This window comes from Halichoeres trimaculatus, unplaced genomic scaffold (assembly GCF_033239565.1).
Source record: "Halichoeres trimaculatus isolate MK-OKI-2021-1 unplaced genomic scaffold, fHalTri1.1 fHalTri1_scaffold_7, whole genome shotgun sequence".
Taxonomy (NCBI): Eukaryota; Metazoa; Chordata; class Actinopteri; order Labriformes; family Labridae; genus Halichoeres; species Halichoeres trimaculatus.
The window spans coordinates 4,357,892-4,375,150 of NW_027437185.1; the positions used below are offsets into that span (position 1 = coordinate 4,357,892).

General features: G+C 43.7%; 1 protein-coding gene across 1 annotated transcript in view; it reads right to left on the reverse strand.

Annotated features, from left to right (window-relative positions):
* Positions 1-5,966: 5,966 nt before the first annotated feature.
* Positions 5,967-17,259, reverse strand: part of immt (inner membrane protein, mitochondrial (mitofilin)) — a 28,857-nt gene continuing 17,564 nt past the window's right edge. Inside the window, exons 5-14 of the mRNA XM_074674569.1 lie at positions 15,515-15,607; positions 15,271-15,423; positions 13,950-14,083; positions 13,731-13,834; positions 12,512-12,647; positions 10,203-10,332; positions 9,893-10,116; positions 9,586-9,717; positions 7,183-7,312; positions 5,967-6,948 (exon numbers count right to left, since the gene is read on the reverse strand). Coding sequence (XP_074530670.1) covers positions 6,341-6,948; positions 7,183-7,312; positions 9,586-9,717; positions 9,893-10,116; positions 10,203-10,332; positions 12,512-12,647; positions 13,731-13,834; positions 13,950-14,083; positions 15,271-15,423; positions 15,515-15,607 — 1,844 coding nt within the window. The 3' untranslated portion in view covers positions 5,967-6,340. The remainder of the gene's footprint in view (positions 6,949-7,182; positions 7,313-9,585; positions 9,718-9,892; positions 10,117-10,202; positions 10,333-12,511; positions 12,648-13,730; positions 13,835-13,949; positions 14,084-15,270; positions 15,424-15,514; positions 15,608-17,259) is intronic.

Consider the following 17,259-nt stretch of genomic DNA (forward strand, 5'->3'; position numbering starts at 1 on the left):
CAGCTCTGCCAGACGCAAGAGCTACCTGAGGCATGGCCAGTCCAGCCAGACGCAAAGACCGGCTCTCAGGATCCAAGAAAAGTCAAGCATCCATCGTGTTGGGAAAGAAAAAAGACATCCACAAAAAGTCCCGGTGCCAGACGCTCCCTGGGACTGAAACAGCCCCGCAAGACGCAAAGACTGCTTCAGGTGAGCTCACCCAGCCAGACGCAAAGGTGAGACTTTAAAAGGGTCATCTCCCTTCAAACAAAGAAATAAAGAAAGGTCCTGGTGCCAGACGCTCCTCAGGTTGTCCCAAGCCCCGCCAGACGCAGAGGCTTATCCTCAGGGTGAAAAAGGGTCCGTTATCCCTGCCCTGGAAACCAAAGGTCCCGGTGCCAGACGCTACCCGGGGTCCAGAAGGTTCTGTCAGCTGTCAGTACTCCTCCTGGATTTCTTGTCCTGCAGACGTAGAGGGCAGTCCTACCAAAGTGGACTGAGGGTTCCTGGAGGTCTACAGAATCAGTCTGCCTACTGCTCCTTCTCCCAACTCCTGTTCACAGGACGCTCCTCCTCCTCCTCCTCCTCCTCCTCCTCCTCCTCCTCGTTCTGGTCGCTCTCCGCCCCAGAGTCAGACTCAGAGTCATGTAGTTCACAACCCGAGTCCGTGGACTCAGAGTCGTGAGCGTTATGCCCAGAGTCAGAGCTGGAGTCTGTGGACTCGGAGTCAACCTCCTTGTCCCCAGAGACAGAGCCCAAGTCTGTGGACTTGGAGTCAACCTCCTCGTCCCCAGAGTCAGAGCCTGAGTCTGTGGACTCGGAGTCAACCTCCTTGTCCCCAGAGTTGACGCCTGAGTCTGTGGACTCGGAGTCAACCGCCTTGTCCACTGACTTGGAGTCATGACCCTCCTCCAGCGACCCAGACTCACCCTGTCCACTGTACTCCACCTCCATGTCCTCAACGTCGGAATTGGAGTGATCATGTTGATAATAGTCAACCTCCATGTCCTCAGCCTCGGAATGGGAGTAAACAGGTTGATAATACTCAACCTCCATGTCCTCAGCGTCAGAAATGGAGTGATCTGGTTGGTAGTACTCAACCTCCATGTCCTCCACGTCGGAGTCATCAGGTTGATAGCATTCAACCTCCATTTCCTCGTCCTCTGAGTCATGCCCCTGGACCACTGACTGAGAGGCAGGAGCAGAAAGAGCAGCAGAAGAAGAAGAAGTTGAAGGAGCAGAAGCAGAAAGAACAGCAGCAGAAAGAGCAGCGGCAGAAGAAGAAGTAAAAGGAGCAGCAGCAGGAAGAGCAGGAGCAGAAAGCTGCAGGGGGAGCAGGAGCCAAAGGAAAGGCAGTAGAAGGAGCATGGACAGAGAGAGGCGCAGGAAGAGGAACAGGAGCTGAAGGAACAGTGGAGGCAGAAAAAACAGGGGCAGAAAGAGGAGCGGCAGCAGCAGCAGACGGAAGTCGAAAGTCTGAAAAACAAAGAAAACAGCACAAAGTTGAGATGTGAGCGTCCAACAAACAGAGTGAGACAAACAAAGATCAGCACATCATACATCTTATGGATTTCTCAGATCCCCTTTCCCTTACTATAGTTCCAGTCTACAAATTAAAATTGTCCAAGCCATTGCTATGCAAAAAGACACGAAGGCCATAAAACAGATTACATGTATTTATAAGAACTAGAAACAGAAATTGACAGAAGTAATGTTTATGTATTGCTGTCATTGTAGATACATACAATCTGATGACAACAATCCAAAAATGCATCGGTTTTTACTTGTATCAATGGCTCATTATTATCTCATCACAAAGGCATAATATACAGGCCCTTTGTGGCTGTTCAATATTGAAATGAATAACATTTCATGTGAATGTTTGTTTTGAATCTAGCATTCAAATTCTACAAGAAATCATACTTAAAGGATGAATTCTGAACAAATCTTTAAAGGTTCCCTGATATACAAGATATGTATCCTGATTCTACCACAGTAACCCAACCTGTTAATTGAACAACTTTACCGCTCTCAGAATTTGATGATTTTTTTCCCACTTTGAGAATATATATGTGGCCAAATAATTTCTAAGTATTTTAGGTGTACACCAACTGTAAGTTGGTCAGACACAGCTCTAAAGAATTGAATTTGTTGAAAAAAATCATTAAAAAAAAAAGTATTTTTTTCCAGTTAAAATTCAATAACTTCTTTCACTTGTAATACTTAGCTTTACATTTGATTTGAAAAGATGCACCAGACTTAAGTGATTTGACCCAATTTGATGATTTATTATTTGTGTTCGAATAAGTTTTGGGGTAAAGTGTGCACCCTGGCTCACACCTATGGCAATGATCATAAAATAGGTCATAGTACAGGCCCTGGATGACTTTTGGATTTTTTAAAGGTATATTCTTGAGAGTCTCTGGGTGTCCTACAAATACCACACAATAAACAAAAAATTGGGCTGTGGGCAAAATATCATGTATTGTGAAAGAGGTCCTTTGAATTGAACCTTAACACATCAAAAACACGGAGAAGACGTGATCGTATTTGATCAAATTTAAAGAAGAGGGGTTTTCATGACTAGGTGCAAACTGTGTTTTAGAAGCAGGTATCAATCACTGTGGTCTGAAATGATCTGTATGAAACTCTGGGCTGTGCTCATATGGTCCACAGATGTGGGACAAAGCTCCTGCGTTTCGTTCAAACTAGCCTGTTAATTATAGTTAAAGTGAAGTTAAAGATGACAGCTGGATAAAACTGTCTGCCTCTTGACAACAAACCGTTTTCTTATCTGATTTTATAACAGAGACATGAGGGGTAAATCATGTGAGTAACATAGCGGCTGTTTATCAAACACTCTGCTCCTCGTTAAAGATCAAAATACAAACTGAACAAGCTAAACACATACAAATAAATCATTATTAGAGCACTCATCTTTGTATAAATGACAAAACAGCTGCAAAGTGGTTCAAATAAACTTGAACTCTGCCCTCCATCATCTCAAACGTGAAAACTAAAACATATTTTAGCATTATTGAAGAACCAAACAGGCCCAGTCGCCATCTTTAATGATTACATTTTGACGGTAATTGAAGAAATTTAATATTTTCGGACTGAAGTAAGCTAGTTTCCCAACCAGTAAATCTTGAGGACTGAATTTCACGGTTTGTTCCGGTTAATTCGGAAACTTTCAAACGAGAAAAAATCTTTTATATTAAGAAAACGTTGAGTAAAACCTCCAAAGCCCTTAGCATGTCACTAAAAATCTGATTTACTGTCTTTAAACTCAACGCTTAAACATAAATGAGCCAAACCTTCAGTAAAAAGTGTCACATGAGTTAAATTCAGATTAATAAGTCACTTTATTGTGTAAATTTAAGGATGTCTCACTAGTGGATTTGGTTGTTGGTGGCGGGTCGAGGTCAGCAGAGGCTGGTGGTCAGCAGGGCGTCCGTAAAAAGCCATTTCTCCGTCGAAATCCTTTAATGCAAAGTTCTTTGCAGGTGTTCCTCTCCTCGGGTATCCAAGTGTGAAATTTTAAGTGAAGATTGCGGTTTTTCAACAAATTTCTACTTTTCAGCAGAGCAGTTTGTAACAGGTCCAATAGCAGTCGATTTTGTTTACAAAGTGAAATAATGCAAGTTCGGAGCGCTAAAGTAACCGGGTTCAAAAGGTCACGTTTTTGTTGCCATGGATACAGTGCGTGACCTTAGGATGTAATTTAAAAAAAGTACGTGAAATCAATCAGTTGTGTCCGAAATCATTCTCTCATTCCATACTTACTACTCAATATATAGTGAATTACATGTAGCAGACTATATAATCCACTCAATCAGCTAAATTAAAACAACCTTTTGAAAACTACTGACTCACTCACAGGCCGCTGACAGTGACGTCATTACGTTTATCTTATGAGGAGTGAAATAATAGTCTTCACAGTGAATTCTGTGATCAATACAGCTTCCTTGAAAAAATCCAGGCAGACTTTATCATGGACACAAGAGTATTAAGAACTGATAACCGCCTTTCTATTTACTTTATTTTATTTACTAAAGTAAACTGATAAAGGAAACAAATTTCTTTATGGGGAGAATCAGCTGTCAGCTAGCAAAGAATTGTATAGACTGGCGGAAGAACAGTGAGATAAGAAACATTCTTGGTGTCATATCTAATTCAACAATCTAAATACTAATCTAAGAACATCAGTTTTTATTTTTGATTTTTTTTTGTGATCATATGATCTAATAATTCTCCCCACTGACGTGAAACTTGCGTACACGAACTCAGACCTAGCGATGGATTTGAGGGTAACCGACGCCCACGTTCAGATTGATAAATGCCAGTCTGTGCTCTTTGAGCACAGTGTGATCAACATTAGTATTTGAAGGTGATCAGGGGCTTGTTAGCCCTTCACATCAAGCGTGAGTGCCGCGCTCGGCAGCGCAGCGATTTTGGGGCGTGCGCCAATTCATACCGGATGCGTCTCTGGAGCCTTTCAGGTGAATGTGGCTTGTCTCAAGTCTAATAAAATAAATTTACTAAATGAAGACACACTCTTGTTGTTCACTGTCCCCTCTTCTTACAATTCACATAGGCTAACAAGTCTCTCTTCTTCCTCTCCTCCTCTTTGCCAATCTGGACACGCTCCCAGGTGGATGAGCCTGGAAGAAAGCTGCCGATGAGGTTCCTGATCAGACGTTAAAATCTCGGAGACGTCACTTTAGATTGAATACCACTGTGGCAACACCAACCCATCTCAAAAATTCTGAAAGAGATTAGTGAATCACTGAGAAAAACTAAGCAGGGTTAGTGGGAGAGAAAGATAAGATCTGAGCTCCACATGGTGTCAGAACATCCCCTCATGTGCTGACAGATGAAGTCTGACCAACAGGACAGCTTTAATGTGACAACAACAGACTCAGGCTGAAGCTCCTGAGTGAGTTTCCTCTTTGCTTTGATTTGACCGTGGTAGACGCTCCCTTTATCGGGTCACAGCTTACTGTGAGGTCAAAGGTCACTGTGAAGGGTCGGGTTTTGAGGATGGCCTCTTCTGATCAGGATCAGGTTTAGGATCACAAACCTGACTGTAGTTGGATCTCTGTCTGAGAGGGGCCAGGCAGTTTTCCGTACTGCTGAGAAAAGGTAACTATGATATGTTTCTGTGATGACAGTTGAAATTCTGGTTTAAAACTTAAGTTAAATCCATGCATGCTAACTGCTAGCATTTAAATGCAATTCCCCCTTTACGTTAGCCTCAAGCTAGCACTTTTCTAAACTAGTTTTGGTCTATTAAAAGATGCATTACATGATGAGTGTGTATTGAATAGGAATCTGGTGTCAGAGAGTAGTGTCACTCTGGTGTAATGTAAATAATGGACCATGGAGTCATCAAGTACAAAGACTAATGCAATGGATTGAACCATTTCTAATCAACACTTAACAGGAACTAGTTCTTGATACCTATTGCTACATTTACCTCAGTACTAATAAAAGTAGACCTCAGTGAATATATTCACTACTAGGTCATGAATGTTATTGAAGACATGCATTTTATACATTTTCTTTTTTCACAATTGAGGAATCAGGTTTACCAAGGTCATCTAAACACAGAACGTCTACCCAAGGTAACTCTGAAGGCAACTTTTATTTCAAATTTTCTCAACTTTGTAACCTGACTTCACTTCCTGCTGACGGTGGAGGAGTGGAGCCCCCAAGCAAGTCGGTTGGGAGTGGAGGTCTGCAGCTGGACTGTCTCGGTGGGCATTTACTGACCTGAACGACCCACCTGTGAAGGGATCCAATTTCAGCATGAGTAGTGCATTCTTCTTCTCCTCTCTGGACCAGAGACATCAGCCAATCAGATGCAGGCTCACAGCTGACAGCTTGGATCCTTCCTGCTGTTTTCACTCCTGACCTGACGCAATGCTGATGAAATGTTGATGAAAAGTAAAACAGTGTACGGTGTGTGAGGCAGAGAGTGACCTCTGAGTGAACACAGTCAGCAGGCAGGTTTCCCTTTCATGTTTATTGGAACATGTGCAGTATTGACAATAATAAAACGCAGCAGGACGAGTGCTTGTTAGATTCATGAACACAATAAATACCTGAAGGAAGCTGAGGCCTGAATTATACGTCTACACTGAGCTTCTTCGTTATTAGATACAGACTCGTCCACAGTGACTTAGTGCCTTAAAACAGGTGACTTCTGTTGCGTCATTACATCCATCAGGTGCTTCATTAAAGGAACAACACACTGAGCCTGCTCCCCATGTCAGACCCTCTACCTCCTGCAGGGGGCACACTGACACCTCACGGCTTTTCAGTGGATTCTTCCTTTAAGGTTAAACAGGGGGGCGTCTCACGGGGCCTGCGTGGTTCCTAAGCCCACAGCGTTGGCGTATGCAGACAGCAGACTGATGACCTGTCGGGTCTCCAGAGTGAGCCTGGCCTCCGTCAGCCAGTCCTCCACCACCCGCCGGGCCTCTCCCCTCAGCTGGTTCACCAGTTTGGCCGCCAGCTCCAGATCCCCGTGCTCTAAGCAGTAGCTGGCGTACGACAGCAGCTTGAATGGGTCTAAGTCCTCGCTGCTCAGCTGGGTGGGCGGGGCTGTCTGTTTCTCCTCAAAGAGCAGCGCGGCCTGCATGTAGGACAGGAAGTACTGGTACAGGGAGTTGTGGGATTCATCGATAAGTGCGACGCGGCGTGCTAGCGATCTGAGGGAGTTGAAGCGAGCGCGGAGGGAAGCCTCGCTGTAGACGCCACGCTGCAGGGACTCCTGAGGGAACGCTGTCGACAGGGCCAAGGCGAAGTCGTTGTCGCTGCAGCTGTCCTTCACGGCCTGAGCGGCGCTCTCTAGAGGCACAGAGGGGGAGTCGGCGTCTGCTGTCTTCAGGGTGTAGCTGAGGGCCTCCACAGAGAGCCACAGCTGGTGAGCTTTACGAGCCTCCTCCTCTGCGATCACATGACCTGAAATCAGAGACAAAGAAGGAGCGTGAGAGCAGAGGCACACCTGAGGGAATCCTACGCCCTCAGCAGGTGACAGGATGAACCACTCAATACCCCCAGGAACTTTATCTGTGAGCAGGAATCTATGAAGGTGCTCAGGCTGGGTTCCCCTTTAAGTGTCCGGAGGACAGAATGTGCAAAATTCTGATGGACTGCGAGTGTGTGTCTGTGTGTGTCTGTGTGTATGTGTCTTACTGTCTATGGCCTCCTCCATGCCCTTCAGTCGTGCATACGCTGAGTTCATGTCCAGAGTAAAGTTATCCAGCTGCTCCTGACTCAGCTGCCGGAAACGAGTCTCCTGCTCCAACAGCTTACTGCCCAGCTCCTGAACACAACACAGAACATGTTACAGACTGCCCAGCTCCTGAACACAACACAGAACATGTTACAGACTGCCCAGCTCCTGAACACAACACAGAACATGTTACAGACTGCCCAGCTCCTGAACACAACACAGAACATGTTACAGACTGCCCAGCTCCTGAACACAACACAGAACATGTTACAGACTGCCCAGCTCCTGAACACAACACAAAACATGTTACAGACTTCCCAGCCCCTGAACACAACACAGCACATACAATAGGGTGATTATGGCAAAATCCCATCTGTTTTGATCTGAATTTTCCATTCCCGCTGCTACATTTTAACTTCATGTCACTCCTGTTAGTTTGTATTATTTATCTCTAATGTGATTGTATTTTTAAGTAGGTTTGTAAATACTTTAAAGTGTCCTTGAGTGTTCTGAAAGGCTCTTTTAAATAAAATGCAGTATTATTAAAAATCCAGATCAGAATTAAGTGAACCGTCTACCTTAATTTCGGTTAATGCACAATTATCCTACTCCCACCTCAAGTTTATTCAGTAAATATCTGGATAATTCCAAAACAAGTAACTGAAATGAACATGCACAGATGAAAAAATGAGTGTTACTTATTGAAACAATGAAAACAAAAATGCACATTAGCTACGACAGAAATGTTTTGTGAAAAAAAATCTTTAAAAAAGGGAAAACAGGGAACTTGTAATTCTTGCAAGCAGAATGAATAATTTAAACTCTATGGTGTTAATGTAGAAATCATCTCATCTAGGTGCTTTGACTGGGTCTGACTGGGTTGTTTACATGAAGCTTAAAGTGATACTCCGGGATGGAACAAGTTGGGTCCTATCACAAGGTTTAGGGCAGAAATTACCCCTACAGCAGTGTTTTTGTGCAGCAGAAGCCCAGAGCGCTCACACCAAACACCCCCTCCCTGTTCCTCTGCCGGTTTCCTCTGCACTCAGACGGGGCCATATTTTACTTGACCGAAAACACGAATAAACGGACTGCCACCAAAAAAATCTGATATGGGTCTGCATTCACGCTTTATTTTGAGAATTTTCAGCGCGTTAATTTCACACATAAGCACCGCTAAATAAAGCTCTAGTTCTCATCGTGTCGTAAAACGGCGCTACCTCCACTGCAGAGCCACAGCTGGCTACGAGGCGCTCACCGCTTAGTGCATCAGTCCACGCGCGCGGTGTGCCAGATATAAACAAACGCAGGTAGTCTGCCAGGACGAAGAGACACGATGAGAACTAGAGCCTTATTTAGCTGTGTTTTTGTGTGAAAGTAACGCGCTGAAAATTCTCAAAATAAAGCGTGAATGCAGACCCATATCAGATTTTTTTGGTGGGAGTCCGTTTATTTGTGTTTTTGGTCAAGTAAAATATGGCCCCGTCTGAGTGCAGAGGAAACTGGCAGAGGAACAGGGAGGGGGTGTTTGGTGTGAGCGCTCTGGGCTTCTGCTGCACAAAAACACTGCTGTAGGGGTCATTTCTGCCCTAAACTTTGTGATAGGACCCAACTTGTTCCATCCCGGGGTATCACTTTAATCGTCTGATTTCGTGCTGACTACGCTCATAGTCTGATTTTCTAAGCTGCACGTTAACATACTTTGTGGAGCAGGTGGGACAGTCTGTACATTTGCACGTAGCTCTCTGACTAAGGTCATAGCTTGATCATAAAGTCCCACCGGGGGGGGAGGTCTAATCTTGTCTGTGTATACATGCAGAAAAAACGATCTGCTACAATAGGCGACACTGTTCTTTTTGTTAAAAGAACCTGCATGTGTATCGAACAAGTTTGGGTTCATCTGAAGGGGAAAAAAACATTCCACCCTGGAAAAAAAAAGAAATCTAATCAAGTGCTTGGCCAATATTCAGTGAAAAAAATGTCTTTTTAGACTCAGTATAGGCCACATTCACCAAAACAGTCCAGAGAAGTGTCTAACTTCAGGAAATTTGAAGACAAATCTTATCTAGATGTGTGGATCGAGCTATGCTCAGCCTGACTAAGCTGTTTACATGCAACCTAATTATCCAATTTCTGAGTTTGCTTGTAGTTGTGCTGTGTGCAGTGAACTGGGACAGTGTCACAAGGTAACTTCTTCTTCCTCTGCTGGTTTTCTTGCAGCCAAACAGTGGTGTATTTTTACAGCAGTGTTACATCAGCTGAAAGCTCTCAATGTCGGTTTTGATTATTTTCCAATTAATCACCCAGCCCTAACATACAGGTCTTTCAGCTCCTGAATGCATCACAGCACGTTACAGACTCACCTGCTCTGCATCAGCTCGAAGCTCCGCCTCCTGGACTTTGAGGACATCTCGGACATGGTCTGTGTGAGCAGCCGCTTGGCGCCGCAGCTGAGTCCTCATCTCTGCCTCCATCACATCCCTGAGCTCAGACAGCTACACACACACACACACACACACACACACACACACACACACACACACACACACACACACACACACACACACACACACACACACACACACACACACACACACACACACACACAGGTTTTGAGTCTCAGCCTGGCTCTGCAGCAGGTAACTTTCTGAGGTGTTTTCGTGTCTCTACCTTCCTCTCCTGCTCCAGGCGGGCCTCCTCTCTGACGTGCTGCAGTGACGTGTTCACGGCCTTCTCCAGAGCTCTCTGGTCCTCCAGTTTCTGCTGCTCCAGCGCCGCGTCGATGTGGATCTGCTCTCTGACCCTCTGCTCTGCCAGCTCTCTGTTCAGCTGGTCGATCCGACGGTGAGCGTGAGCAATCAGGGCGTTCAGGTCATCTGGGGACAGCTTACCGGCTAACACACACACACAAACAAAAAAACATCTTTACTAATCTGTTCATGTGAGAATGTGACAATGTGTGTGTGCGTGTCTGTCTTACTCAGGGACTTCCAGTTGGCCTGGATCTCTGGGGTCAGGCTGCTCACTTCTTTCTGGAACTGAAGTTTAGCTTCATTCACCAGCTCGCTGTACTGAGAGACGATCTTTGCCTCCGACTCCGCAGAGTGCATCTACACAGGGAGAGGGAGAGTCACACAGAGTATCACACACTGAAGTGTTTTCAGTCTGTCTGCAGGGAGTATTACAGAAAGAAGAAAAACTGCTGCTCCACAGTTTTCAGACTAAAGATATCGGATCTGTTTTTACACCTGACCACAGCCAGACCAGACCAAGTCATCATGCTGTGATCAGTCTGCTCTGTTATGATCCACATCAATCCCCCAGGTCTCTTCTTCAAGTTTCTATTTTGTACAGGTGTAACAAAATTTTGCAAAATAAAAAAACAGCAAATTAAAATTCAAAGATTGCACAAAATAAAATCAAGTTGAAAAAAATTAAAGGGCCCAAATTTTAGTGCGTGACTGTGGACTGCTCGTACTCCACACAAAATACTCAGTTTCCATCTGGCTCTATTAATGTGGAAAACATATTCATACAACAACTCTGTACAACTAACAGCCAGTTTTTGTACGGTCATATGAAGTACAGATCAGCTGTACACGCATCGGTCTGGATCCACATGTCCTCTCTTACACTTTGACCAGCATGCATCAGGGCACAGGAGGCTATTGTCTGTTAGGAGATCACAACTTTGACAGAACCGTCTTAATGTAACAAACTTTAAGTAACGTCACTTATGTTTAGGGATGGGTACCAAAATTCTGTCTGTAGCACAGAGTACTGATCTACTTAAAGGATAGTCAGTACAGCCACACAGCGCTGTCTGTAGTGACACAGACTGCAGCAGAGGACTAACCAGGAGCAGACCATGATGGAATATTGGTGAAAAACATGAGTTTTTGGACGATTAATGCAGTTTTAGGAGCGGCGCTGTCTGTGCCCTGATGGATCCCATTATACGGACGTCCGCTGCATGATTTTGGATCTAAATATCTCCCAAAACACTGCTTGGATCAGGAAAGCCTTCTGGGTGAGTATTTTGTTCTACTTCATTCTATAAACAATGTAAAAGCTGAATGAACTGAACTTGTCCTTTAAAATCAAAAGGTACTACGTTGAGGTACCTAAACACATCCATGTGACTGTAAGGGAATTAAAGAATAGGAGGTTTTCCATGCTGGACATGAACACTGCATTGCAAGGTTATATATTGAAGAATAGATATGTTAAATCAAAAAACTTTGAGATTTTATTATTTAACAAAGTTATATTTAATACCACATAAACAGAAAAAAGTACCAAAAATTGGTACCATTGAGTACCGATGGTGGTTGCTAAGTACAGGGAATCAGTACCATATCATTTCAAATGTGGAAGGTACCCATCCTTACTAACATTTGATCATTACTACTGTGTAGCATTGTGAAACAGTCATTCAGTTACTTCAGTCTCACTGCTGAGCCTGTACAGAGGAACATGAGTGCTTCATGAAACACTTCATCTTACAGAGTGAAAAAACATTCTATATTCAGCATGTAGCAGCTGTGAGTTTCAGTTTGTGGGGACAATGTATCATAATCTTCCTTATCTTATATAAGATCTTGTGTTGCTGTCCGTTCCCAGGGTCAGGACTGAACCGGGGAACCCTGAATCATTTGGAGGCAGATCCAATTATCTGCAGATGTTCTGTCTAACGTAAAATATCTTGAGTACACTTGTTTTGAGTGTGATGTGTATTTGTGTCTGTTGTAATCATGTAACTTTGCTGCTGCCTGTCTTTTCCAGGAAAGATGTTTTATTCTCAACGGGTCTCTTTGTATTCAACCTTTATTGGATGAATAAATAAGTGTCCACCCGCCCTCACCTGGGCAGCAAATGAGACATGTGATCTGCTGAATGCCAGTGCTTGATTAATGAATCGTGTCCATGATTTCCCACTACATTTTCAACCATGGTTATCTCCTGTTGTAGTAAAAGGCAGGAGGAGGCTGACATGAGCTTTAACCATTGGCTGAATCAGTAGAAAGAAGATGATCACAGCCAGTGACACAAACATGCTGCTGTGCTTACTACTGTTATAGTAACCACGTGGTTTCAGGGGGTCAATAGTCTCAGAGTGTGTGAATGCGGTACAGGTCTGGTAGTCCAGTTGGTGTGATCTTTAAAATCTGTACTCTATCTGATCTAATCCACAGATTTAGAACCAGGTCTCTCTGATCCAGATCACACTGTTGTTGTTTATGATGATGATGATGATGATGGTGATGATGATGATGATGCTGTGCCTACCTTGGTAACAGCTTTGTCCAGATCCACTACCATGTTGTGGAGATTCTCCTCTGCTGCTAAAACCAGAGGCCGGACAGCTGACACCTTCAGCCCTTTAGAGTCATCGATCTTGGACTTCAGACCGTCCAGCGCATTGCTGCAGAGGACAAAAAAGTGTTTGAGAAAAGATCAGACTAAACTTTTCCTAAATACAATTTTTGCAATTTCGTTGTACTTGTTGCAATGACAAATAAAGTTTTATTCTAAATGCCTTTCTTCAGAAACCAAGACGTGTGAAGACCTCACAGCATGAGGACAACAGGAATCCTCCTTTAAACCATCATTCAACACGCGATCCAACTCTCTGAGAGACACTTTAAAACAGTGTTTCTCAAATTGTGGTCCACCAGTGCCCCCTAGTGGTCTGCAAAGACCATGAGGAAATTGTGTTTTTTTTAATGGAACACTCACAACAAAAGAGAGGGTGGGAGTGCGAGTTGTTCGGCTACTACGCAAATCGATAAAATCTACAAAAATTGGTTGATAAACGCATTGAGTAATTTAATTTACTTACTTAAGTATTTAAATACTAGAAATTTCAAGTATTTTGGAATAATGTATCAGTAATGTAGTTCAACTCAGATTTTTAAGGCCCATTTTCTCCCTCATTCTAAAAGAAAACAACAAACAAAACACTATACTATGAGGAAATGAGTTCACTTTTTTACTCAAGTCTGTCATTTTGAAAAAAAAAAACTTATTCTGAATAAAGGGAATTAAAGACATAAAATGTATAATTTTAATCAAAAAAAAATAAATGGCGTACAATCCATTTTCAAAATAATCATTAGTTGCAGCCCTAGCAAGTTGTAACATGTATGATTTGAGTTTATAACATATGAGTTTGTTCTCTGGGGTGTTGTTGGGCTATTTAGCTCGTGCCGGTCTGCAAGAGTTTTCTGGGGGAATAAGTGGTCCTTGGTCTGAAAAAATTTGAGAAACACTGCTTTCAGACACAGAGACCTCCAACAGATCTAGACTCACTAAGACCAGAAGCAGACTAAAATCCCTGATGTGAGTTCTTCAGCATGTCCTGAAGACTTAAGTGTCTTCTATGGCTTGGAACTTCTTTAACTGAGGTCTAACAGGAAACGACCCCCCTCCCTGTGAGGCCTAAACATCTTCAGACAAGGGTCACTGACAGAGGTTGCACACATGTGCATGTGAGTGTGTGTCTTACTTGGCTTTAGCCAGAGAGGCTGCAGCGTCATCCACAGCAGCGTTTCTCTCAGACAGAGATGTTTCCAGATCTTTCCACTGAGCCGACTTCTCCTGAGGGGGAACCTGCAGGTACAGCTCATGGTCACTGCATAGGTACAGACTGTCAGCATGTTTATCACAGGAGTCACAGAGCAGGACGACAAGCTGAGACAGAGCAGGTGAAGTCTGGTGTGTGTACCTCTGCCTCCATGGCCTCCTTCAGTTTCATTGTGTGCCGTGTGACTGCCTGCAGAGCAGCTTCCTGAGCTCCAATAGCCTGCAGAGTCGCTTTGGCCGAGCTCGCAAGAGACTCCTCCAGACTGACAGAGATCGCTACAAGACACAGAGGAGAGGGACACGTCATAAACACAGGGTCTCTGCAGGTCTGTTTTAAAACCATAGTGAATACGAGGGGTCGAAATTAAGGTGGATCAAATCAAGTTTATTGGCCCCACCACTTTAAATGTGCTGTGAGGAGGATTGGTTTTAAATGGACTCAAACGCCACTTTTTGTCAAAAACAACATGATCTCACACTGATCACTGACCAAACAACAGCATGCTCTCATATGAAAACGATGTTTTTATGTGTTTATTTTTAAGGGCATTATTTTAACTGACTCCAGTGGCCAGTGGAGTGCACAGTCAGCCTTTCAGCTGCGCCCCCTGAGCAGCGGGTCTGTTATAATGTCAAACCCCGGGAAGGCAGGGAATTACTTGCAAAGTATTTAAATTTAATCACAGCTCTACTGTAACCACAGACTGTAACACACCGCTGTGGGGCGCACAGCACACTAGCTGGTTGTGCTCAATAAATTCTGTGCAGGCTGTTTTATGTTATAGCATCCTCAAAAATCAAACATTAAAAAGCCAGACTGAAAGTCATGCATTCGTTTTGGGTAAAAGTAACTTTAACACATTTTTAAGACATTCTAAAATCCTACTCAAGACATTTGAGATTTTATGAGAATTGTAGCCATTTCAAGGCCTTAAAGTCAAATGATTTGATTTCAGAGAAGACTTTTTTAACACCTATGAAAAGCCCTGTAATTAGACACAGAGGACACGTCATATATAGACAGAGAAGACATGGTTAAACTGAGCGGGTCAATGATCTGCTCATGCTGCCCTGAGACCTGATGTCAGCCCCTCTCTATCCAGTGCACCATCCTTTCAGTGTAAACACAGGCTAGCTCCACACAGAGTCTGCTCTCAGATGATGTTTTTCAAACTCTGCTCTTTTCTTATTTCTTTGGTTCTTGTTCAGTCCTGGTCAGTCTTCTCTTCAGACTGTGAATCAAGCACACACTGGAGGAAGGCTCAGCCTCAGGTCATCTGTTCACTCTCTGCACAGGCTTGTACTCTGTGCTCTGCTGACTGATGCTGATGGATTCAGGGACTGACGTCCTATAGGCTGCTCGTCGTCTCAGGCTTGTGCTGTTGCTTTAGCTCTGATGGTGTCCGGTCAGAAAGGTCCTGTGTGTGTTTATGAAACAGTCAGTCTCAGAGTGGAGGACATACCTGCGATCACATCCTGCTCCTCCAGGTCCTGCTGAGCCAGTCTGGCCGTCACTTCCTCTTCTGGTCTTTCTCTCAGAGGTTCAGCTGCAGGAGCCGCAGATTCAGCCGCTGATACTGCGCTGTCGTCATGGTGATGGCACTCTGTACACTCCTCTACACACATGCACACAAGAATAAACGTCTCAAACTCAGGTGTGTAAATGCACGCAGGTGGTGCTGCCCATGTGTTGTTCAGGTGTCTTACCTTTGACCGCTGCTGACTCAGTGTCACATGGAGCAGGGACTGATGGGGCCTCACCCATCGCTGAGATGATGTGGGTCGCCTCTGCTGAAGCCTCTGAGCACACACACACACATACACACACAGTTTGGGAGCATGAATATGAACATGTGGTAGAACCATGATGACCTCAGAATGAAAACTGAGACTACAGCTGCAGTAATCTTGGGACATACGTTTCATGAAACTCAAGTTGTGTCAAGAACACACTACCTAAGACAAGACCTGGATGAGACCAAGTCAAAACCAAGACCTTATACATGTCAATAAGAATATAAGAAAACTTTTTTAAAAATTTCTTCTCAAAGAATATGAACGAAAACACTGAAGAAGTCTCTTTGTTTCCAGCAGAAAGCTGTGTGTTCATGTGATTCATCAGTTAAAAAGTTGTTTCACAGTTTGCACCATCAGGTCTGAAGCTCTGTAGAAATTTATAAAAACGAGCATTTCAAGACAAAAACGACACCTGGACTGCTCTGACAGTTTTTTTTAAGTTTAGTTTAGTTTCTTGTATTAAAACTTTATTGTCATTCTTACTTTTGCTTAATTTACTGAAAGTAATTCAGATGTCCTATTTGTCTTTTATTAACCTGGAATAAGACATTTTTATGGACCTGTCAGGTGAATCCAGCTCATATTATTATCTAATTATCTAAGTAATAAGACTTTTTTTAACTTAAATACGACAAACACTTGGTCAGATTTCAGTTTTTGCAGTGCAAACCCTCAACATGAACACATCCTGATGATAAACCTCAGCGGTGCTCTGCCAGAGTCTAAAACCTGTTACTGTGTGGGAACTACAGCAGCAGGAACACACTCAGGGGTCAGAGCAAACACAGGAACCTACTGTCAGGAACATGGATCACAGTGTTCTGGGCTATAAACTACAGTCTAACAACACAGAAGCCTGACAGGGTCAAACCCACAACATTATCTGTATGATTTACGGCAGGGGTTCCCAAAGTAGGGGTCACAGAACGCCGAGGGGAGGTCGCCAGATGATTCAGAATCCTAGTCTTACTCCAGATAGGGTGCATCTTTATCCATTAACAATACTTACAAATATACAACATGTAGACATCAAATGTCACTAATTAATATGAAGCTAAATGCCGCCCTCTTGTGGAATATCAGCAGGCAAACACTTGATGTTCTTATTCACCTCAGCTCCGTGACGTGACCCCGTGATCATGACAGATCTATAAACGATTCTATCATTTTCACCGTGGTATTATTCTCATTTATTGAAATAAGGAGGACAAACAATTATGACGGAGAACAAAGAGACACGGGGCACTCGTGCTGAGCACAGACCCGGGGCACGCCCGTGTCGGCACTATCATAGACAAATTCACCGCTGTAACAGATACGCCCGAAGGTTAGCATTTCTTACCGGCTGCCTATTTGGTTTTCTGCAGTTTATTCTCTGCACAGCGACTCTTTTTAGCCGTAAAACTTTAAAGGAGCGCCGTCTGGCACACTTCGGTGAGCACTCCTCACCTGCTTCAGGTGCGTCAGACGAAGACGGTCAAACCCTCCGGCAGGAAATCTAAGCCTTTTAATCGATTCCTAGTGATATTTTCACCTAAATGTTCTATTTATCCACCTAAGATTGTATGGATTCATGATTTATGAATAAACATTTGTGCCAGCTTGAGAGATATAAAAATAAATACATAAATAAATCAAAACAACTCAAATCAAGT